Genomic DNA, 24,196 nt, shown 5'->3' on the forward strand with positions numbered 1-24,196 from the left:
ATCAGATAGTAATAACACTGCATCTCCCTTTCTATTGATGAGAGGTTTTCTTTCTTCCAGGTGAGTTCCTTGGAGATTCCTAATGCATTATTAATGAAAACAAGGGAAAGACTGATAGAAAGAATATAACTTGTTGAAGAAATCTTTAGTTAAATCTACATTCCATGAAATGGATCCACTCCCAAATACACAGTTATTTGGAGTTATTCATTTGCAGACTGAAACTGAAGAACGTATTTCTAGAGGTGTTCCTATATTGAAGTATAAAGTACAACTCTGGAAAAATCTATGTGTAATGCTATGTATATTCATTTCTAGATTCTGTTAGAAGTTGCGTAGCAAAGTTGTTCTTTACCTGCTCCCTGAAGGGTCATTACTGCCTCTACAGTAAATCCAGTTTTATTCTCATCAGCCAAGAACCTCAGCCGTGGATCCAGATCATGTTCCTCTTTCAGCAGGTGTGTATATGCATGTTTGTCATGGCTCCTTAGTGAGTTGGTGGGTTATGAGTTTATAATCACTTTTACTGAATTCTTTGATTAGAGTTCATATGTAAATAACAGCAATGCATACACATTTCACTAATAATTTTTAACATGGGTTTTCTATATTTTAGGGTAGTTTCTTTAGGAAAGACCTTGGATTAGTATTAAGGAGGCCAAACTTAGTAATATCTTGAATGTCCTTAGCTTTAAAGAAAAAGAAGAGAATGTTCTTCTCTTAAAAAAAAAAAAAAGAAAAGAAAATATTTTTTTGTTAAATGACAACAAAAACAGCTTATTTGGAGGAATAGCTTTCCTTATGTAGGGCTTGTCTTTATTTCTCTACAGCCTTCCAATCTCCAATTAATTTTAGTGTCAACATATCCTTTTTGACATCATTAAAATACTGGAATGCCATTTTTTCCCATAGAATTTATGTATATAGGTAAAGTTACATAAAGAGGAACTTTCAACTTAATGAACAACTTGATGCAAAGATTTTAACATCAGCAGGGAGTCTTGAATATTTGGAAATACTTATCTTGAATGCATTAAACTTTCATATAAAAGTTGAATATAGATTATAAAATGTTAGTAATAGGAGGAATATCAGACATCATTTTTACAGATAAGTAAATTAAAGGAAGAATACAGACCACCTGCCCCCTCATTCAGTTGTCTTTTCCTAGTAGCACATGTGTTAAAAAATGAAATGGGGGGTTTCAGAAAGAAGCAGAGAGGGCTGACGCAGAAAAAACAGATTATGAATGTTATAAAATGAATGTTATAAAATAGGTAAAAATTAGGCCAAGTGATAGTATAGTTTGTTTCTATTAATGAAATATTTCTATAAGAGCCCCTACCAACCAGACAATTACATTCTTTATAAAGAAAAGGTAAGCTTATTAAGAAAAGATGCATTTTAATGCTGAATAGATCATAATCATAAAATGGAGCTATAGTAATTAAGAAAAGAGACTGCTTAGATGTACCTTAGGAAAACCATCTTTTCCTATAGGAAGTCTTTTTAAGAACACTTACTGATATCTCATAAAGAACAACTCACATTTTGATGTGAATCAAATTGTGAGTATAAAAACCAGCATTGATTTTTTTTTTCCTTTTCTTGAAATGACCTTATTTTTCTTCTACTTTACTTGTTTTTCAAATAGTTTCCATCAGTGAGTTTGTATTTGGTTTCCTCATTGGCTTTGTTCTTTACTTGTCAGTTTTCTGAAAATAAACCAAAAAACTTGATTTATTTTTGTCCCTTCAGTCATATTTTATTGACTTAGTCTGATTCTTTGTTTTTCTCTTTAAGCAAAATCACCCGAAAGCATCTGTTTATGATGCTTTTCTTCTTTGTTCATTTTACTATGTTTCCTTTCTTTTTCTACACCCTTGATATTGTGTAGTCTGGGTGAATCCTGACTTTGGGGTCAAGAAAAATCAAATCTTTGACTTGATCATTACAAACCCAGTACTAGCCTTGTATGCTGGGTCAGACTCTTTGCTTTAAGAAAGCAAAGTTAACACATTCATGGAATTCAAAGAACACAAAGTTAACTGTCAACACATTCATGGAATTCTCAAATTCACAGATTCCAGTCTAACTGGTCCTCTTTGGAATGGTGATTAGTTAAATCCGGTCCTGTTCTTCTTTAAGTGAAAAATCATATGCTGTATAAGTTTCTGATAATAATCAAGAAATTCCCAGATATGTCCACATTATGGGTGGTATAATCAATCTATCTGTTCCTGACTTTTAGTCTTTTTAATCTGTGGACCACTTACTTGGGGTATAAGATCCTCCACGTTTCCCCACTCAGCATAAGAAACAGTTTATCTTGATAATGATAATAACTAGATTTTTCTGGAAAAATGTTATTAGTTTTCATTTACTAAATAGTTACTTTATACACACAGACCACCTAAATTCTCATAAACTAATGCTTGGACAGTCATTGACACAAAAAAATAAAATTTTGTAAGCCAATATTATTATTTTATCGTACCTCACACATAAAGGATAATATGTATGGTATTATATGTATGTAAATAATATTTGATGCCCTATATTATGGTCTATGTTTTTATAAAATTGTTCCCTTGAATTAAAATACTTCTCACTTTATAGATATCATGTCACAATGTTTAAATGACTATTAAACCCATTATGGATTAGTAAATATACAAACACAATTTAAATCTTCTTGAATGAAATACATGTAAATGTGATTTTCTTTACATGAATAATCTTTTTATCCAAAACTAGAGTATTAGCTCTGGGAATAGTCACCTCTTATACATTTTAGGATTAAAAGTGTTTTTGTTTCCCCACCATCCGTTCACACTGTTAATATTTCAGTTGTTGAATAGTGTACTCTTAGTTATTTAATTTCTAGCCTTCATCATCTACTCTGCATAAACAGACTTGATATTTATACTCTAGTTTTAATTATATACCATAATTCTCAGATCTCTGAACAAATAAATATGAATATTTATATTAACCACTTTCCAATTAAGTACCATGCTTGGGAAATGATCGAGGTAAACATTACATTACAAAGCTTAGGCATATTTAGAGATCAATATCAACTGGCTTGAAATCCTATTCCATAATTTTACTTTTCTATTAAAAAAATGAGAAGCCTGAAGTATATCATATGTTTGATCTTCAAGATAGATTTCTTTGTTGTTTTATTTAAATTTAAACCTGGTTGAATTTCAACCCAAATAGTACCTTGTAGTTGATCAAACAATATTGTTAGGACAAGAGATAATGTTATGGTTTTCTCATTATTGCCCTTTCAGAGCCTGTTTCCTGAGCCCCTATCCATACAAAGTCATTCTGTGCAATTTCTCAGAGCTCTGTGGGATAAGACCCAGGCAGAGGGTGCTCACAGCTTTGAAACAGCCATGATGGAGTCCACATTTCCACAGCAGAAGGTAAGTGTTTCTTTCCTTGGGGATGTTATTTTAAACCAATATTCAAGATTATCTTGAAACAGTTTGCCTTTTTCTTAACAGTTCAGTTTTTTTCTTCCTTCCTTTACCTCCTTTCATCATTATCAAAAAACATTGATTAATTAATGATTTTCATGTGGTAATCATTGAAAAGACAGAGTAATATTGGTAGATAGGATTATTGCTTGTTATGACTATTAAATTAATATTTGTTAAATGGAACACAGGGTGCCAGATGGTGAGTCCCGGTTCAACAAAACACCACAAGAGAAATTGAAATAGAGAAATTTATTACTCACAGGTCCTGGAGGAAGTACATAGCACACCTCTAGGGGCTACAGGGGGAGGTCAAAGCAAGGTGCAGGCAGAGAGAGAGGCAGGACCTGGGACACACGCCTTTATTGCAGCTGGGGGTGGAGGGCTTTGGGAAGTTCCCAGGCTAAGGCCAGATCGGTCAATTCAAACCAAAAAGAGCAGTTTTCTGTAAGCCTTGCCAGAATCTATCTAAAGGGCACACCAGAAGGACCTCAGAAAGAGAGGAAACTGTTGATCACAAAAGGTATTAGAGGTGTCATATCATGCTTGTGACGCTGCAGGGTGCCATCTAAGGCATGAGTGTGCACGAGGGGATTAGTGTCAGTTTAAGGCCTCTGCAGCCCACTTGGCCAAACAAAATGGATGCCGAGGCAATACTACTATGGAGTAGCTTAACCAAATTCTCAACAGTGCTGTTTGAGGCTCACAGAATGACATAACACAACCCACTCAGAGACACACAAAAACTACACACATGGTGTGTAATAGAAAACGTTTTACAAAAGCAGACCATGGACTCTAGGATTGAAAGGGAAAAAGCATCAAGAAATTGGGCTGCAGTTCCTTGGTGCCTTTCATTTTTTCCTTCCATACTTCCCTTCATCCCTTTGTCCTCTGCAATTGCCACAAAGTAAAAAAACGAAAATAAGGTGGGCAGAAGAGAGGGAGCATGGTCAGGGTGAGAAAGAGCTCTATTGAGACAGGCAAGTATGACTTGAAACACAGCATTTTAGGGGTGTGGAAATAGGGGCAACACTCTCAGGACATAATTGAGACCTCCTGAGCAGACAGCAAATTGGGAAGGGACCAGAATATGGAACTGCACCCATTCACCAAATAGAGTGAAACTGGAAGTGTATCTACACTGACATGATGAGATTTGCATGAGAAAAGTCATAGGCCTGGGTATGGAGGAAACAATTCAAGTAAACCTGGCTGGAGATAGGAAGGCTACTTAGGAAGTATTACTAGAATCAGGTAGGAAATGAAGGTCTGAACTGAAGTTGGAAGTTGTAGGGAGAGGATGGATTCAAGAGCTATTAAAGAAGTAGAACGCACAGGACTTGGTTCTTGATAAAGAAAATGGAAGAATCAAGGATAACTCCAGGTGCATCATATGGATGAGTGGATGATGGCACCCTTCTGAAAAAGAGACCACAAAGGGAGCTGAGGTGGAGGAAGAAGATAAAGCATTCTTGTTTATGTATTTTGAGTCTGAGTTATCTGTGCAGATAACCAGGTGGTGATGGTGGCTGAAATGCCTGTGTGGACCTCAGGAAGAAGGCCATTATTGGAGACATGGATTTAGAAGTCATAAGGTAGCACTTGATGTCATGGCAATAGATCGGATCACTCAGGGAGAATATGTATAATGAGAATAGAGAATGGTTATTGATCTCTCCTTAGTAAATATAACCAGCTTCTCTAAGCTCTTCCCATACTCAAAGATTCTGATTATTCTTATTTAGCCTTCAAGAAAGCCCAGTAATAATTATTGGATGCTTACTGGGCAAACCAGAGGTTCTGAGAGTAATGATCATGGTCTCTGTCCCTGTTTTACTATTAGAAGGGGAACAAGTATACCAATATTAAATAAATTCAAAGTACAGACAAGCAGCAAATTAATCATTATATGGTGAAACAACTCAATACCTCTTAAGTGTGAAAGGATTGGGTTAGCCCGGTGTTGGGTATTAAGGAGGGCACATACTGCACGGAGCACTGGGTGTTATACGAAAACAATGGATCGTGGATCACCACATCAAAAACTAATGATGTATTGTATGGTGACTAACATAACATAATAAAATAAGATCAAAAAAGAAAGAAAGAAAGAAAGGATTGTAAGAAGGATGACAAATGGGTCTGATTAATTGGAAATTTATTTAGAATGGTCTGAAGATGCATCCAACTATTGCATCACTATTTTTTGGCTTTGGTTTAAGAATTAGATTTGCAGTATTAAGAATAAAGGAAATGCCATGATTGCATCAATGTAAAGTAGAATGGATTTTTTTTTGCATATTTCATTCAAATTTTAAAATGTTGCATCATGATTAAAGACAATGCCTCAAATTCTTATAAATTTTTCATGTGAACTGTATTTTAACTACAGGCAACTAGTAAATTAACACTTGGAAGGCTGCTTCAGGTCCTGAGAAATTTTTTTTTTTTTTTAAATTGGCAAACCGGTTTTGTGCATGCTCACAAATATACGTCTTCATATTTCTTCTATTTTATATCAGTAAATATTCCTCTAGGGAAAAATTAACTGCAAATCAAAATGGTTTTGAAATCTTTAGTTTTGTAATTTTATTTATTCATAAGTAATAAAAAAAAAACTCTCTGATATCTGGAATGTCCATTATTTAGCAAAGTTATCTGCCCAGGTATTTCTCAATCAAATTGATTTTCTTCTGTTTTTTTATGAAGTGTTCTGCCCACTAAATTCAAAATAGCTGTGAGAATAATCCAAAGTCTGCTTTATTTTCCCCACATATGTCAGTATGCACATACACCAGCAATTTGAAAGTGATGTACATGTGTGTATCTGTTGCTGGAAATGAGTTAACACTGCAGCCAAGTGGATTCACGTACACCAAAAAGGAATAAACTCCTAAGAAAATGCCTGAGTCTCTAGAATGTAATGCTCTGGAAGGTTTGTTGTTGTGATTGCCTTTTAACAGAGTCTTGGAATTTTAGAACTGAAAATCAACAGTAAGGTAGCTATTAAATTGCCACCCGCTTGGGGGCAGAAGTTACACCCTGTTTATCATTGCATTTGCAGGGTCACATGGTGCCTGGCATACACTGGACTCTCAATAAATAATGGGTACCAACTGAATAAATAAGTGAATCCTGTCATTGTCCAGATATTAAAATTAGAAGAAAAGGGACCTGTTGAAAGTCACATGGCTAGTCAATGGCAGCAGTAGAACGTGAGCACGTGACATGGTGACATCACAGCTGTCATGGATGTTTCTTGTTCCTCTCTACTCTGGGCACATAAGAAGGTTACGGTTCCCTGCCTCTTGAAGTAAGACTTGGCCATGTGACTTGCTTCATCCAATGAAATATGAGAAAGGAGACATGTCCCTCCAGGCAGAAGCTTTTAAAAACAACTATGTGATTCTCTGTTTTCCCTCTCTTCACCTACCATAGTGACTGTAGAAACAAATGTTGATATTAAGTTGTCAGCACATGGGCACAGAATTCTGAGCCACCTCACAGAGGACTGGTGCTCTGGAGAGCCACCCAGACCCACTACACACTTCCCATGAAGAAGAAACAATCTTTTGTTTTGTTAAAAACTAAGGTTTTGGTGTGATTAACATAACATAATAAAATAAAATAAAAAAGAAACAACACAACATGCCGAAGAACCCCCCCCCAAAAAAAACCCCAAAAAACTAAGGTTTTGGCATTACAGCAGCATAACCTACCTATCTTGACTCCTCCACCTACCAGAGTAGGTAAGCATGGCTCTGCAGCCAGACTTCCTGGGTTTAAAACGTGCTCTGCCACTTTCCAGTTCTGAAGCCTTTGGCTCTGAACTCCAGTTTCTTTGTCTATACAATGGCTATAATATCTGTTCCTACCTCATAGAGCTGTTTGAGGATTGAATAAGTTAATACATAGTGTATTATAGGACATACAAAAATCTCCTGTCCTAAACAAAGTTTAAGACAAATTTTTCTTTATAACCTTAAGGAGAACAATCTGGCAATAGCTGGTGGTATGATAAATTCCTGTACCCTATTATCTTGCGATTCCATTCCTAGGTAAAACTCTCACATACCTGAACCAGGAGACAAGCACAGATGTCAACTGAATATTATTTACACCAAAACATCAGGAGCAGTGCAAACGTTCATCAGTAGAGAAATGAAGAAAATGTTGTGGTATAACCATGCTAGACAGACAGTGAAAGTGAATTAATTAGACCTATATGTAATAACATGGAGTCAGTCTTGAAAACAGGATATTAAGTTTTAATAAGCAAGTTGCAAAAGTATAACAAATAGTATGGTAACTTACATAAATTTTTATAACACTCTAAGCAGTATTATGAATGCTTATGGGTACATATACCTGTGGTAAATTTACAATACCGTATTTGGAATCACACCAAAATTCCTGATAGGCTTGCCTCTGGATAACAAAGAAGTGGGTAAAGGAGAGAGGGAAATGTTACTGGAAAGGGAAATAAGGAGATCTCAATTTCATCTGTAACTTTGTTTTTTAAAAAATCAGAAGCAGGGATGCCTGCGTGGCACAGTCAGTTAAGCATCCCACTCTTGGTTTCGGCTCAGATCGTGCTCTTAGAATGGTGAGATCGAGTCCCACGTAGGGCTCAGGGCTCAACATGGAGTCTGCTTGAGATTCTCTCTTCTTCTCCCTCTGCCCCTCATGCTTGTGCGCTCTCTCTCTCTCTAAAATAAATAAATAAATCTTTTAAAAAATCAAAAGCAAAATATCAGTATTTATTAATATGGCGAGCACATAGGTATTTGTTACATTATCCTTTGTATATGCTTTTCTTTCTTTTAAAAAAATTAATTAAACCTGTAAGTAATGTCTAAGAGTAGAGTGTTGATAGGTTCGACTATATAAAAATATAAAGCTTATAAAAAACAAAACCTGTCATGCACAATAACTTAAAATGAAAATATGTGTAATAATTATGAAAGACAAAGCTTAATATCCTGAAGATACCATAAGTTCATGCTAATCAATCATCAGTGGGCCAAGGACATGAGCAAATAACTCAAAGGAAACTCAGTTCAAAAAAAGTATTCTGCTTCATTAATAGTCAAAGATGTAACAGTTGAAATTAAAATAACATTAACATTACCCTTTTTAATCCATTTTTAGAAAGATAATAATCAGTTCTGGCTACAGCAAGGGAGTTTAGACACATTCACACATTTTTAGTTGGAGTGTAAATTATTTCAACACTTCTAAAAAACAATTTAGCAATGCAGGTCAAGAGTCTTAAAAATGTTCATATCCTTTAACACAGTGATTCCATTTCTAGGAATCTATTCTAAAGAAATAATCTGAAATGTGTACAAAACTTAAGATATGCACACCAAAAAATATTGTGGAGTTATTTATAACTAGCCTAAATGTCTCAAGATGGGAGAATGAAAGTATACACATATATACTTTCCATCCATATGGAAGAATATTAAGAAAACATGCAAAATCTTGTTTATAAGAAATGTTTAGTGACATGAAACAATGCTATGTCAAATGCCACATTGCAAGATACAAAATTATTTATATAAAGAGGATTATTTGGAGGATTCCATTAAAGCAACCAAATGGAGATATACTGAAATGTTAGCAATGGTTAGTTCTGGTTGATGGAATAGCATTTTTGAAATTTTCTGTTAGAAGTATGGTTTCTTTTATAATCAAGGAATAACAGTTACAGAAGTACTACTTTCAGTTACATTGCTTTATGTAAGTAAATGTAAATGAGCCGTTTACTTAAAGAAAAATCCATTTTAAGTCCATCGATTTTCATTATAAAATAAAGATTTTAGAAAAAGGGCAGAAAATCCATTAATTTACTTAGGAAATGAGGAGGATGGACTCTGGGAGCAACTAGAGATACCATTAATAATTTCATTCCGGTGCATGTGCGGCCCAGCCCTTCAGAAGGAGTGGCGTTCTGATTATCAGAGGAACAGACAGTTGACAAAGTTGATCCGGGATTGCTAAAGAACTGGAATTTGAGAGAGAAATCTCCTTTATTGACACACATGTTCCAGTTCCCAAAGCATGGAGAAATTCCATATGCCATAGAAATGAAGTCTCAAAACTGCCCATTATGGAAACAAAAAAAAAAATTAAATTTACTACTGAAATAAAATGTATCCCATCTGGCTAACATTTGGAGATTTGTTTTCAGTCCACATTGCTACAAACACACTTGCCAGTTCCCAGGGTAATTGGCTGTAATGTCAAAGTATAAATAAAACTGAGGCACCAATTCTGGGTATAACGAAAAGGAGATCTTCTGATGCTCCCTGAGACTTAGATTTAATGTATTGAGTTGCAGTGTTAATATGGTGCTCCAGTAAATAAATGCCTAAGTAAGGAATGGGCTATTATATATAAGCTGTAACTATCCACATTCTTTTTTTTTTATTTAATTTAATTTAATTTTATTATGTTATGTTAGTCACCATACAGTACATCATTAGTTTGGTTTTTTATTTTTATTTTTTTAATTTTATTATGCTATGTAATCACCATACATTACATCATTAGTTTTTAATGTAGTGTTCCATGATTCATTGTTTCATATAACACCCAGGGAAATTCAAATCAAAACCACACTGAGATACCACCTTACACAGTTAGAATGGCAAAAAGTGACAAGGCAAGAAACAACAAATGTTAGAGAGGTTGTGGAGAAAGGGGAACCTTCTTACACTGTTGATGGGAAAGCAAGTTGGTACAGCCACTTTGGAAAACTATCCACATTCTTAAGAGAAATTTAAGTCTATATGTGTGATGTAAGTGACAAGTGATGTCGGTCAGCCTCCAGGGAGAGCAGGATGAATCACGGTGTTGAAGAGAGATTAGTTTTGTTGAGCCCTCCCTTTCAGAGCAAGCTAGGTGAGAATGGGGTAAATGGGAATCGGTTTGTTGATTTCAAAAGCCTAGATTAGGGTGGGGACTTTCAGGCTGCAAGCTGAGAACCAGGAAAATCTGATTGGCACTGTCAAAGAAGCAAAGGTGAGGTCAAGAGATAAAAAGGTCTGAATAAAATCTAGTGATTAAGAGAGAAACTCCATGAGAATATCATTCATAGTAGGAAGCTGAAGGCAAGGGGGTTGAGAGGGCAGATTGAGGGTGGAATGTAGATGCAAATGTCTGGGACAACCCTGGCTCAGAGAGAGAGCTGGCTGGGAGAAGGACAGACATTAAGATAGAGTCTGGGCTTTTAAATGAAAGAGGGACAGGGCTTCATGTAAGGAGGATGACATGAGCAGTAACATGGAGGAAACAACAACAAAAAATCACAGTGAAGTCCCGATGAATGGAACTGTAAGTTCATTCCTTAAGTTACAAATACTTTTTGCGAATGCCTGCTTTATGCCAAGCTCTGTGCGGAGACCAAACATAAATAATCATGCTCTGCCCCAAGGAGACAAGCAATCTGCAAGTAAAGAAATGCACAATGCCACATTGAAAGATACTATAAAAAAATAAAATGCCTAGAGGAAGAGATGAAGAACAGCAGTGTTTGTTGGGTGGTCAGGACCTTCTCTGACCTGGTGTTAGATGAGTTTTCCTGGCAAAGAGAATAATTTGCACAAAGCCCTTGAGACCATATAACAAAAACAAAAATAACAGATAATTTAAAAAAAAAAAAAGAAAAGGAAGAATGAGAAGAGAAAGACAAAACCTTGGTGCATTAGAGCATTCTCCTCCAAATTTAAATCACACATCCCATCAGAAAAAAATTTGAGCAAGCACCGTCCATGTTTACATTTATTTACTTATAAATAATATACGTGTATTATTACACTCATCATTTTTTTTAAAAGATTTTATTTTATTTATTTGACAGAGAGAGAGACAGCGAGAGAGGGAACACAAGCAGGGTGAGCGGGAGAGGGAGAAGCAGGCTTCCCGCCGAGCAGGGAGCCCGATGTGGGGCTCGATCCCAGGACCCTGGGATCATGACCTGAGCCGAAGGCAGACGCTTAACTGACTGAGTCACCCAGGTGCCCCTCATCATTTTTATTATAAAAATATTCAAAAATAAAAACCTTAAGGATGGGATGAAAAGTAAACAAAAAGTGAGAGTTCTAATATTTTCTTCTTCCTACAACACTGGGCATGCCCACCCCAGGAATGAACTCTCTCCCCTTCTGCACCGTTCCAAGAAGTAGAAGAATCAGGGTGGAGCCCAGTGAACCAAAGGGAGAGTTGGTCTGGGGTAATTTACCTCTGCCTTTTAAGCCATGGCAAGGAACTTAGATTTTCTTGCTGTCTATGGGAGGTCACTGAAGAGTTTTGAGCAGCAGACATTATTACCCAGCCTATTTTGAAACGATAGCTCAGTACACTATGTGGAGGCTAGATTAGAAAGGGGCAAAAGTGGAATCGGAAAGACCATGAAGACTATTGCTCACGCAGATGAGAGAAGAAGGTAGTTTGAGTTGGAATGGTCCTGGTAGGGATAGAAATGAATGACACATTCAATATAAATTTTGGAGGTAAAAGGGACATAGCAAGCTAATGGGAGAGTGTAAGGGTGAGGGAGACTTTTGAATATCTTAAATTTAAAATGTCTGTGAGATGTCCCAGTGTAATTGTCTAGTAGGCAAATTTGTGGTTTAGGCCACAGATGAGGGCACTCTCGGCACAGAGGTGGTGAAAACCATGGGAAGATTAAAGCAATCTGAGAAGACAGTCTAGAGAGTCAAAGGACCCAGTACAGGATTGAGCAGCCAGAAGACAAAAGGAACCCAGAAAGTATAAAAGTCACACGTCTCAAGGGAGTCCAAGAAAGAGAGAGAATGGAAGTGAATGGGATTTGGCAGCCAGGTCAAGGCAGCAAAGTACAGAAAAGTGCCCATCCGATTGGGCAACATGGAAAAGGCAGTTTTAGTGGTGTTTTAAAGGTGAGGTTCAAAATGGAGTAGGCGAAGAAATGAGGAGAGAATGAGGAAGGAGACAGCATCTGTAGAGAGCTGTTGGAGAGGTTGGTGCTGAATGGGTTCGTCATGGAGGAAGTATGGAGATGCTTTAGAATGGGAGCCCCCAGTGCATGTTTGCAAGTGTTGGGATGACACAACAGAGAGGGTGAGGATGGTGAACAGATGAGAAAAAGCGATTGCACACAGACCCAGATCAAGAAGTAGAGTTGATGGGGGGAAAGATGAATGAGTTCTGTTTCATGGCTTTTCATCTTTTTCAGTGAAGTAAGAGGTGAGGCCATCAGCTGAAAGTGTGATGGGGTGGGGGGAGGGATGGAATGTAGGAGGTTTGAGGAAAGAAAGTCTAAAATGAAATTCTTAGACAAAGGAACTATGTACTTACTAGAGAAATATAGCAGGACTGTCAGGCAATGAGAAACACCCATTTGGGATCTGAGATAACAGACTTAAAGCGGAAATATGATTTTCTTCAGTAGTGATCAGCTGTTTAGGTGTTATAATGGAATTCATCCAAGCTTGAGCTTTTGTCTTTTGGTTGGGTGGTAATTAAATGGTGAAATATGTCAAGGTAGGGGAGATCTGTGTTTGAGAAGGTAGAGAGTCAGGTGCAGACCAAAATAAAAGATTTGAAAGACCAAAAGAAAACATAGGAAATCCAATTTGAGAATCAGAAAGATAGTCTTTAGAGCCCAGGAAGAAAAAGTTATTTTCTGAATGAAGAAGAGGATGGATTTGTGTTGAGCTTCTCTTCACAAGAACCTTCAGCTTCTCCTCTCAGCCCCAACCCATGCTCTACTACTCACCTTGGAAACAAGGACACGAGCTCATTGATCACGCTGCTGACCAAGGCTAAAGCAGAGGCCACCAGGCAAGATGAGGCCGGCCGTGACTGTGGCTGAGGGTGTACCCTGCTGCGTGTGTGAGATTTGCGATGCTACGGAGCGCCGGAGAGTGTTAGCTTCAGCACAAGATGAACTTTTATCATAGATATGTGCTATCAGTGGACCTGCACTCCCCCACATTATAGTTCATCAGGGATCAATGTGATTAACATAAGAGGACAGGCTCCAAGGTGAAAAGAGTCCTTGAGAACAGGCACATCCTCTGGAGACTTGTACAAGCAGGACTTTTATTGATGCCGTAGGACCAGAGAGTTTGGAAGTCCAGCCAGATTCTCAACTTTGCCTCCCTAAATACTGTCTCTACCTTCATTCAGATTCTTTTTTCCCCCCTTAACAGCTATACATTATAACAATCTGGAGGACCCCTCATTTAAACAATTCCATACACACAACTCATACTAAGTGATTGCACATGACTTTACAAACACAATGAACCTAAGTGACGGATTCACTGTTTAAAAACTGGAAAATTGTTATCCTTAAGCTTGGCTAATTAATACACACTATTAGTATCTCCCTAACAACCAGCCACACATATTATACTTATGTTGTACATAAACTTTTTTTAAGAAATTAAAATTGGCAGAAGAAATATTTTCTCAGTTTAGTTTAAAACCGGGTTGATCACGTGTATTGTATTTCCTTCGTTTTTCACAAGCCAGACTGTCCTATAATGAAGCATGTCAATTTTACTACTGTAGTGAACATTCCTTCACAGTCAGCCAGATGTTCTGCATCAGTCAAGGAAATTAAAAAAAAAACACACACACACACTTTAGAAAATAGTTAACAAAATAACTCTATTCCTGGGGGAACAGAGGTACATAGCTCCCCCGAAATGTCTATTCCAATCCAATAGTGGTTTGGGTTCTTTTCTGAAATGATCAGTGCATGAGTAAAATAGTATACTTTTCCCCCTCAGTGCTATCAGGGATATTGTGTGAATGCCTACAAACCCTGGGCACTAAACTATTAGAATAAATAGCACTTTATTTCTTTTTTTTAAAAAGATTTTATTTTTATTTATTTATCAGAGAGAGAAAGAGAGCACAAGCAAGGGGAGTAGCAGGCAGAGGGAGAAGCAGGCTCCCCACTGATCAGGGAGCCCGATTCGGGGCTCAATCCCAGGACTCCGGGATCATGACCTGAGCCAAAGGCAGATGCTTAATGGACTGAGCCACCCAGGCGTCCCTAAATAGCACTTTATTTCAAGCAAAGTGGAAGTGTGGTAGTTAGAAGCTCAGGCTCGGTTTGAATGCTGACCAGCACTTATTGGCTCTTTGATTTAAGTCCTCTGTGCTTCCTCTTCCTTGCCTGTAAAGTGCAGGAAACACTTCACAAGGATGTTGGGAGATGTAGAACACATAATACATGTAAAATCCTTGGACCAGCAATTGGCACACCGTTGAGAGCTCAGTCAATGGTAACTAGTATCATTTTCTTGTACTTCCTCTGCAAGACCCCTTCAACAAAATGAATGACAAAGGTGTCATCTTTTGAGAATGAGATTGATTTCCACAATAGCCAAAAAAACTTATGTAGGCCAAGGTCTATTATAAAAGGAGATGACTCAAACTGAATCATAGTTAAAAACCGGGTTTCACTAAAGTGAAACTTTTTTTTTTTTTTAAGATTTTAATTATTTACTTGACAAAGAGACAGCGAGAGAGGGGACACAAGTGGGGGAGTGGGAGAGGGAGAAGCAGGCTTCCCGTGGAGCAGGGAGCCCGATGCGGGGCTCCATCCCAGGACCCTGGGATCATGACTTGAGCCGAAGGCAGACGCTTAACGACTGAGCCACCCAGGCGCTCCTAAAGTGAAACTTTTTCGTATGTGGCTCCTGAGTATACTCTACAAGACAGTTCTGGGAGAGACTTCTAAAAATGTTTTGAGCAGAGATTGTGTCACTAAAGTGTGAGTTGTCATCCAAGTTTAACACTCATTTCAAATATAGATTCTGGTTTTTTTAATCTAAAAAATCATAGCAATTTAGACATTTCAATACTAGACATATCAAGAAAGAGCACAGTCAGTGGCGCTATTCGCTTTTTTTTTAAGATCCTGTATGTTGCATGTAGATTAGCAAACTTTTGATTCTGGGGACACATTACCAAATTACCCTCTTTCCTTTAGGGATTATGGAATAACCTTTATTTTTTTTTTTAATTTGGTATACAAACATTTCCTAAAGTCTACTTATTTTCAATACATTATTGCACTGTTCTACTATCTTCATTACAATTTGGGGTTCCTATTGAAGACCATTCTGAGAGGAAGGGGCCTTTTTAAAAAAATCTTTTGCTAAATACGGTCAACAGAATCATCTGATGCCTCATTCCAGGGTCTGATAATTCCTTCTGTAGTCTCCCTTGTAACCAACCCCAATTGTTCATGCTGAGTGTAAGCCCCTTTCTTCATGATCTTTTACCAGAGTTGATGGGAAGCATTAGAACACCAGACTCTAGGGCTACAGAGTAGTTCCCAGACCTTAGCACATGCGAAAGTCCCAGGAGACCTTGTTTAAATGCACATTCCTGGGACCTCTGTGGATTTTGCAAATGGTAATCTTGGGGGTGGGCCTGTAACTCCGACACAGGATCCAGGTGATGGTGAGGCAGGAGGTCCCACTGAGTACTCATGGAAATACCGAAAGAGAGGCAAAGGCAACTGGAATCCACTTGACTTTACTTGAGTCACATCTCTACCACCAACACATTCTGGGAATCTAGGCAAGTTGGTTAACCTCACTGAAACTTAACTTCTTCATCTGTAAACTAGGAACAGATCCACCTGCCTGACAGTGTTGCTAGGAAGGCAGTACGAGCTGATTGATTTTGTCAAACACCCGGAAGAGCTGCTGGTGCAGTGAGTGCCCCATAAACAGCAACTATAAAACCATTGCTTCATATGGGCGCCTGGGTGGCTCAGTTGGTTAAGCGACTGCCTTTGGCTCAGGTCATGATCCTGGAGTCCCTGGATCGAGTCCCGCATCGGGCTCCCTGCTCGGCGGGGAGTCTGCTTTGCCCTCTGACCCTCCCCCCTCTCATGTGTTCTCTCTCATTCTCTCTCTCTCAAATAAATAAATAAAATCTTAAAAAAAACCAAAAAACCATTGCTTCATAAACTTTGAGGCTGTGGTGAAATCACCTGTTTAGTTTTCTCTTTCTGAGATTTGTAATAATTTAGATATCTTTATGACCCTGCTCTGATTTTTTTCCATTTTCACCTACTTCGTAAGAACTGAATGCTGTGGCCTGTGTCTGATCAGGGCCCAGGCACCTCATTAAAGGCCTATATATGTGTCTAATCATTCCCTAAATGGGCACACCTCATTGCACCCTTTAATTTCAGCATCTTGATAGCGTGTTCCATTTGCCCACCTTGTTATTTCCCATCCCCTCACCAATGTCCCTTTTTTTTTTGCTCTTCCTTTCAGTGCTCACATCTTCTTATGCCCATTTCTTTATTCATAGTAGTAAATCCTTCCTTTTATGCTTGTCATGATTCCTTCCTTTCTGTGTAGCTCATTACATCCCTCCATCTGTGAACCTCATTATGCCATCCCATTTTTATCTCGTTACATCCTCATCGTGCACATATTATTAGCTCCTCCATTCATGCACAGCACTGCATTCTTTCTCTCTGCTTCTTATCACGACCTGCCCTTTCCACCCTTCCCATTTAATGCTTCCATTTATAAATCACATTACATACCCCCCAAATGCTTTTATCATTACAGCCATCCATTTATGCATCTCATTACACTATTGCCCATGCACATTTCTATGTGCATTTCTATTTGTACATCTCATTATGGCCCCATCAAACATGCACATGGCATTACTTCCCTTTCAAGTGTTCGCGTTGCATTACATCCTTCTGTGTTTGCATCTTATTACGTCCAATATTCCGAGGTTTGACAACAAACTAACAAAGATAAGTATGTTACTTGCTTTTAGAAAACAAAATCTGTTTCTCAGGCACCTAACATCAGTGTTTCTTAAACAAGTCATTCATTTTGGAAAGATTTACATATTTATCTAGCTAAGAGACCCAAAACCCTATATTTTATGTGCAAAAAACTTATCTCGTTTTGTTCAACTCATCATCGTTATCACTACTTTGTATTATTTCTCTACAGTGTACAAAGTGGTGCAATTATCCATGAAATTATTTGCAGTGGCAAGTCTCTGCAGGAGACAGCTTAGGGATCACAGTCATTTTACAGATTGAGAAGTGCATTGAAAGCACCAAGAAATTAAGTTATTTCCAAGAACTCCTAGTGAATGGCAGTGGCAGGGCTCAAACTCTCATCTTCTGGTCCCAAAACCTACTTCCTTTCTGCCATACCACTCTCCAGCAAAACAAAACAAAACAAAACACACCCTTATTTCTAAGTATCACTTGCAGTCATTTAAGCCATTCCATAACACTGCCCTAGGACAGAAGATGGGGTTGGCATGCTTTATGTTTGCTTTGTTTTGTTAACAAAACAATGTAATATCAACACTTTGAAATCAGACACTTTGCATTTCCTGTTTATCTCTTTATCTCTGTGTTTGAAGAGCTAGATTAAAAGAAACTTTCATGTGGAGCCTCTCCCCCAACAAGAATACATGCACATAGAATAAAATGCAAAGATCAGGAGAAAGAGACAGTACTTTACTGATCTTCAACACCAAGGCCAGCCTCACAAAGACAAAATAATAGGGACTTCCCTATAAGGGAATTGAGGGGTACCAAGGAAGCCCCCCACCCCGCCCCGGCCATATGCAGAACCTTTCTTCCTCACAGACCCTAACCCTGGCCAGTCTCTGCTTCATTGAACTGTGTCCTCTGCCTCACTTTTACTTTTTATTAAACTATGAAATAGCTCATAGATTCAGAAAAGTGCCAAAAGATGATGCCCATTCCCACCACAAGATAGAAGAGATGTTTACATTGCTTCCATATTTACTTCAAATATCCCCCTTGACAAAAAGAAAGAAACTGTTGCAAATAGTCTCTTGAGGTTGGTGTGTATTATTTCCATGGATATTTAGGTACTATTGTTTTAAACTTTTATATGTGTGTTATCATAGTGCACATATCTTTTGCAATATCCTTTCTCTGTTTACCATTATGTTTTAAAAATATATCTGTTCACACATGTGGAGCTAGCTCATTCATTTTAGTATCTATAAAGTTTTCCATTGTGTAAATAGACCAGGGTTTACTTTATCCATTTCTCTATGAGGGATAATTCAACATCACATCTGCCTTGATCTCTTATTACTTCATCAGTGCTTAATGCTATGCTCTGCCCTTTGAATAGCTAAGTGGAGACATTTGAAATTCCCACATCATGGAAAGCAATGCCTTCCCCATACATCCATGGCAGAGTCAGCTTTATCCTCTTTGTAACCGCTCCAAGTAGTAAACACACCAACAAAATGATAGTTCTTAAATAAAACTAGACCCTGGCCAAATTTTGATATGTACTAGTGTACTAAAATAATTGTACCTAAAAAGGGTGGTCTGATTCCCAGAACCTGGAATGCTGCTTATGATAGGAAAAGGCAATAAAGATGAAGAAAAATGCAGTGTTTGCCACAGAAATGTGGTTGATTTTCCCCCTGGTTTAAGAGGCAATGGTTTATGGTTTAAAGAGTCACAGGAGCCTACTGCTAGTCCCCGATGCAATCAGACCAATATGACTGTGGTCACCAAAAGCATGGCCTAGTTCAGATATAAGAAAAGACTGTTAGATAGTAATCCTTCCAGAAGTTTCAGAGCCCAGAAAGGCCTTCCATTGTGATGCAGGAAAGGAATTCTTCATACTGTGCTGGGGGGAATGTAAATTGGATCATTCAGGAAAGCAATTTAATAGAACTTAGTGAAGTTAGGGATATGCATAATGTTAAATTTTTAATGTCTCATGCAGAGCAGATGACTTACAGCAAATAACCTCACCAACTCCCCTTTGCCTCAGTTATTAACCCTGGGACACACAATGAGAGCCCGGTGTCATCCTACACATACTAGGGTCTGTACTGTAGGTAAAAGAACCCTAAGAATATGGATCTGGATATTTATATAGGGGAGGGCCAGCACCCCCACTCATCTGAGAGAAGGGAAGAAAAAATTTTGGTCCTTGGGAAGGATTCTTTGTTCTTCTATCTTGTGAGATATAAATAAATCTCTCCAAAGGGAGGATACGACAAGTGTCTCCAGCTTGACAGCTTAAAGATGTCTCCAAGTCCTGGGTCTCATCCCCACCTTGAGATGTAAACACATACTTCTGGGAAGATAAATCTCTCTAGATGGTTTCTCACTTTCTAATTAGTCATAAATTAACTTCTCGTGCTTATTCTTTTAGCCCAAGTCCAAGTTTTAGTGTTCAGAAATTTTGTTCAGAAAGCCTATGCAGAAACATAAAAAAATATTTTCTCTATAGTCTTAAACATACCCTGTGACCCAGCAATTCCACTTCTGAATGATTATCCTAGAAAAATTCTTACATCACAAGGGGATATGTTTGAGGATATTCATTGTTGCATGATTTACGTAAAGATGGGGGCTGGGGGAATGGTTAAGTAAAATGTGGGGGTGGTGGATGTGCACTATGAGATCACTCTATAGCAGTGATGGCAACAAACTAAGTACGCGTACAATGCCATGTGCAGAGCTTGAGAGACACGAGCGAGAAATAGAATGTGGTCCATGACAGAAAATCATTTATGAAAATGAAAAATACACTAAACATTGCTCCATATTTTTCAAGAATCCAGACATGTTCAAAGAAATAGATCAAACCCAAAAGAATGAGAACTTAGTAAAGGGGAGATGGGAGGAGCATCTGGGAATGAGAGTGTTATCAGGGATAACTGGGGAAAAATAAGAGAAGGACCTCGCCCCCAACAAAATAACCTATGTGGCTGAAGATTATGGTTATCTCACTAATTGATTTCCAGAGGAGAAAAAGAAAGCCCCTTCACCAAGCATGTTTCCTATCAGCAACCAATGTGGTCTAGTACCATGTGGTAGTAGAGTAGTACCCCACCCTGCTTTATCCTGGGGGATACGTTCCAAGACCCCCAGTGGATGCCCTAAACCATGGATAGTACTGAACCAAATATAGACTAGGCTTTTTTCCTATACATACATACCTATGATAAGGGTTAATTTATAAATTAGGCATAGAAAGAGATTAATAATAAATAATCACAAAATAGAATAATATAATGATGTACTACAATAAAACTTATATGAACGAGGTCTCTCAGAATATCTTATCAAACTGTACTCACCGTTCTTCTTGTGATGATGTGAGATCATAAAGTGCCTAGCGATGAGATGAAGTGAGGTGAAGGATGCACACAGTGTGATGGAGTAGCATTGGGCTACGACTGACCTCTGATGATACATCAGGAGGAGGATCATCTGTTTCCAGACTGGGGTTGACAGTGGGGAACTGAAACTGTGGAGAGTGGAACCACAGATAAGGGGGGACTACTGGACATTGTGGTGCGAGATGCTCAGTACGTAGTTGTCATATGCAGGTGGCAACCATCAGTTAGGGAATAAAAAAACACTGCAATTCTTTGCTTTCCAATATGAAAGGAGATCCCGTGTGAATGCTGGCTGTCATGCCAACAGTTCCAGTGATTACAATTTACTGCTGCCACCACTGTAGAAATGTCAAATTTTCTTGAGATTTTTGAACACTGGTAATCTTTTGCCTTTGCTTCCACTCTGATTAAAAATACTTTGCTGCCTTTAATGGGCTCAATTTTAGAAGAAATTTGATTCCTAAAGAAAGTCATTGTGGGTTTATCAAACATTTATAAAGCTTCACCCAATTTTCCACCTTTAGTTTCCACTCCACTGATACATTTACATTAGCTTTCGCAAAAACCTCTTTATGTAAACACTTGTAATATTTATTGCCAACATTTTATAATCATATTATTTTTTCATGATCCTTAGGCAAGTGGGAAAACTTGACTTTTTTAATCAAATTAAATATTCTATCATATTTGTTGGTTCTTACATGAAAGAGTTCTTCAGAACCTCTCTGTGAAATGAATCAGACATGTTTTCTTCCAGCCACTTGGAACCAGATCCATGGTTAGAATCACCCCGACTTGCCAAGAAGCAATTCAGTTCTTCCCAACACGTGGGTACTCAAAGGATAGGAAGAAAGTCAAGTTTATTTCATGATCTATAGTAATAGTTAGAAGCTGGCCACACTGACCTCCAACTCTTGTGTACCTAGAGTTCCCTTATTAATCTGGGATAGAAAAAGGAGAAACAATGGAACAGAGCTCATGCGTGACATCCACACTGAACACTGGAGCACATTGTGTGTTCCTCTGGGGCAGCACCCTCACTGCCTCTGCTCAGGGTCTGTCTCCCACCTGTTGCACACCCTTTCCCCACACATCCCAGCCTTCTGCCAACTTTCAAATAAGCCCCAACAATTTCAATTTTCACGCCTCTTCTCTTCCTTCCAAGTTGCACAATTTGGAATAATAATGTCTCTGATCTTCAAGAATGGAATTTTTGCTCTTGCAACCAGATTGTGTATTTTGTCATTTGAAACCAAACTCTTGTGGAGAAGTATGAACATATGCACATGAGGATTGAAAAATCCCTCAAATACCAATTAATGGAAACAAATCCGTCATCCTCATCTGTTTCCAAGGATGTAGGATTAATTGCCAGTCATTGCACATCAGAATAACCTGGGAATTTGTTTAGAAATGCAAATTCCCGGGCACAAACACAGACTGATTGGGTTAGGCTTCCAGGGATGGAACCTGTATTTGATGTTTGTAACAAGTTTCCCTGGGATTCTGGATGCTGACACCTCCTGAGAACTGGTGATCTGGAAAAGCTGAGAACAAGCAGTCAACACGCTGTTATTGAAGGATTTAGACAAGCATTCTTCAATTACTAACATTTTATTCTAGAAACTTGTTTTATAAAATTAAATAAAATGAATTCCTATAATACACATAGAAATATAGGTGTCTTTTTTAAAAATAAAAATGTTCTGAAAGGGCTTAGTGGGCATAATTGATGTGAAAATTAAAAATCTAAATGCTAGGGTGCCTAGGTGACTCAGTCAGTTAAGCATCCAATTCTTGATTTCAGCTCAAGTCTTAATCTCGGGGTGGTGAGTTCAAACCCCGCATTGGGCTCCACTCTGGGCATGGAGCCTACTTTAAAAAAAAAAAACAAAAACAAAAACAAAAAACCTAAATGCTACTGTTGATATAAATTACAGATAAAATCTGTGTGTCTCAATTAGCAAAAATTTAAAAAGATTCATTGAACATCTCTTATGGGCAAAGTGTTATACTTCGTATTTTCAGAAGCTACAAAATAACAAATAAATTAGTCTTCTTGCCAAAGGGCTTTAATCCAGTTGAGAGCCAAAAGAGTCACACCAGAAGAAGCTTAATAACTACCACAACTAAACACAAATAAAGATGTATTCCAGCTTTCCTCTGTGAGGAATACTATGGACCCAGTGCATTACTGTCTCATATCCTGGAATGCAGGATATCTCCTTCCCCTATTTATCCTTGGTTCCTGACACTAGGTGCTATAAATACTAATTGCTATGAGTTAAATTCAGTAGTAATATTTTTCAGAAGTTGAAATAAATTTAAAAATTAAATTATAGCATAAATATTCTTTAGAGTTTCTTTTGCTAGTTTTTTCAGAATACAGTATGTTTCTTGCAAGATACTATGCTTGCACAATGTAGGACAATATAAATAATATAGAGATAAATGGTATAAGGATGCTCCATTAATTTTTTTTTCCTTCAATAAGTTTATTGCACACCCTGGACTCCATATAGTTAGAATTTGTGTACAAGAAATAACCATAAAGACATAAAGCCCTCCTATTATGTGAAAATATTGGAGATCATTAAAAAAGAAAAAAACCTCTTGTTTACATTTCTTAAAACATACTTGAAGTATGTGCCTAGAGTTGATCCTATTAACCATAGGCACACAGAGCACATGAGGCAATCCTATGTTTTGTATCTGTGCAAAAATAGCTTTAAACAGAATTTAAATGTACCAGAACCCAAAGTTCTTCCAGATGTATGCTTTCACTGATTTCTGGAAAATTGCTTCCCCCTACCCTTACACAGTACACTGACCACTTTATAAGATCCAAAGGCCACTTTGCACTTTTACGGAATCCATAGCATTGACTCATGCTGTCACTGTCATCAAAATAATGTTGTAAATATCCTCTCATCTTTCCATGCTATCTGGCTTATTTTTCCCCTAAGAGGCTTTGCAAGAGACTTTTTTGTATAGTTCTACAAATTCCTACTCCCATTAATGATTAAAAAAAAACAAAACAAGACAAAACTGGAGAAACATTCATTTAATCAGCTGTTTAAAAACATCATTTTTCCTCCAGGGGCTTCTATCCCTTTTGAGTTAGAGGGTGTTTATCAGGAAAACCTTTCTTAGTATATCTTTACTATGATTATATATCTTTCTCTTTATGTTCTTCTGGTTTTATTGAGGCCTGATTTGGAGTGTTCTCAGAAGAATGTGACCCCTCTAAGTAGACTCATCATTTTCATTGAGAATTGGCCAACAGGGTACCTGTCACCTTCCCTTCTTCATGGCACAATGTCGGTATTGATTCTTAATGCTTCATAACAAATTACCAAAACCTAGCAGCTTAAAACAACATCTATTTGTTATCTCACATTTTCCTTGGGTCAGGAGTCTGCTTGTGACTTAGCCAGGTCTTCTGCTCAAGGTCTCCCAAGGCTGCAAAATCAAGCTATCAGTTGGGCTGTGGTCTCATTTGGAGGTTT

At 37.8% G+C, this 24,196-nt stretch overlaps 1 protein-coding gene across 1 annotated transcript in view; it reads left to right on the plus strand.

The window, feature by feature from the left end:
• Positions 1-24,196, plus strand: part of VEPH1 (ventricular zone expressed PH domain containing 1) — a 224,363-nt gene that overhangs the window by 173,117 nt on the left and 27,050 nt on the right. Inside the window, exons 10-11 of the mRNA XM_045903484.3 lie at positions 319-458; positions 3,300-3,434. Of these exons, the coding sequence (XP_045759440.2) occupies positions 319-458; positions 3,300-3,434 (275 nt within the window). The remainder of the gene's footprint in view (positions 1-318; positions 459-3,299; positions 3,435-24,196) is intronic.

The sequence above is a fragment of the Mirounga angustirostris genome, unplaced genomic scaffold (genome assembly GCF_029215605.1).
Source record: "Mirounga angustirostris isolate CCGP_5_RB_7025 unplaced genomic scaffold, mMirAng1.0.hap1 SCAF_1, whole genome shotgun sequence".
In the NCBI taxonomy this organism is placed as follows: domain Eukaryota; kingdom Metazoa; phylum Chordata; class Mammalia; order Carnivora; family Phocidae; genus Mirounga; species Mirounga angustirostris.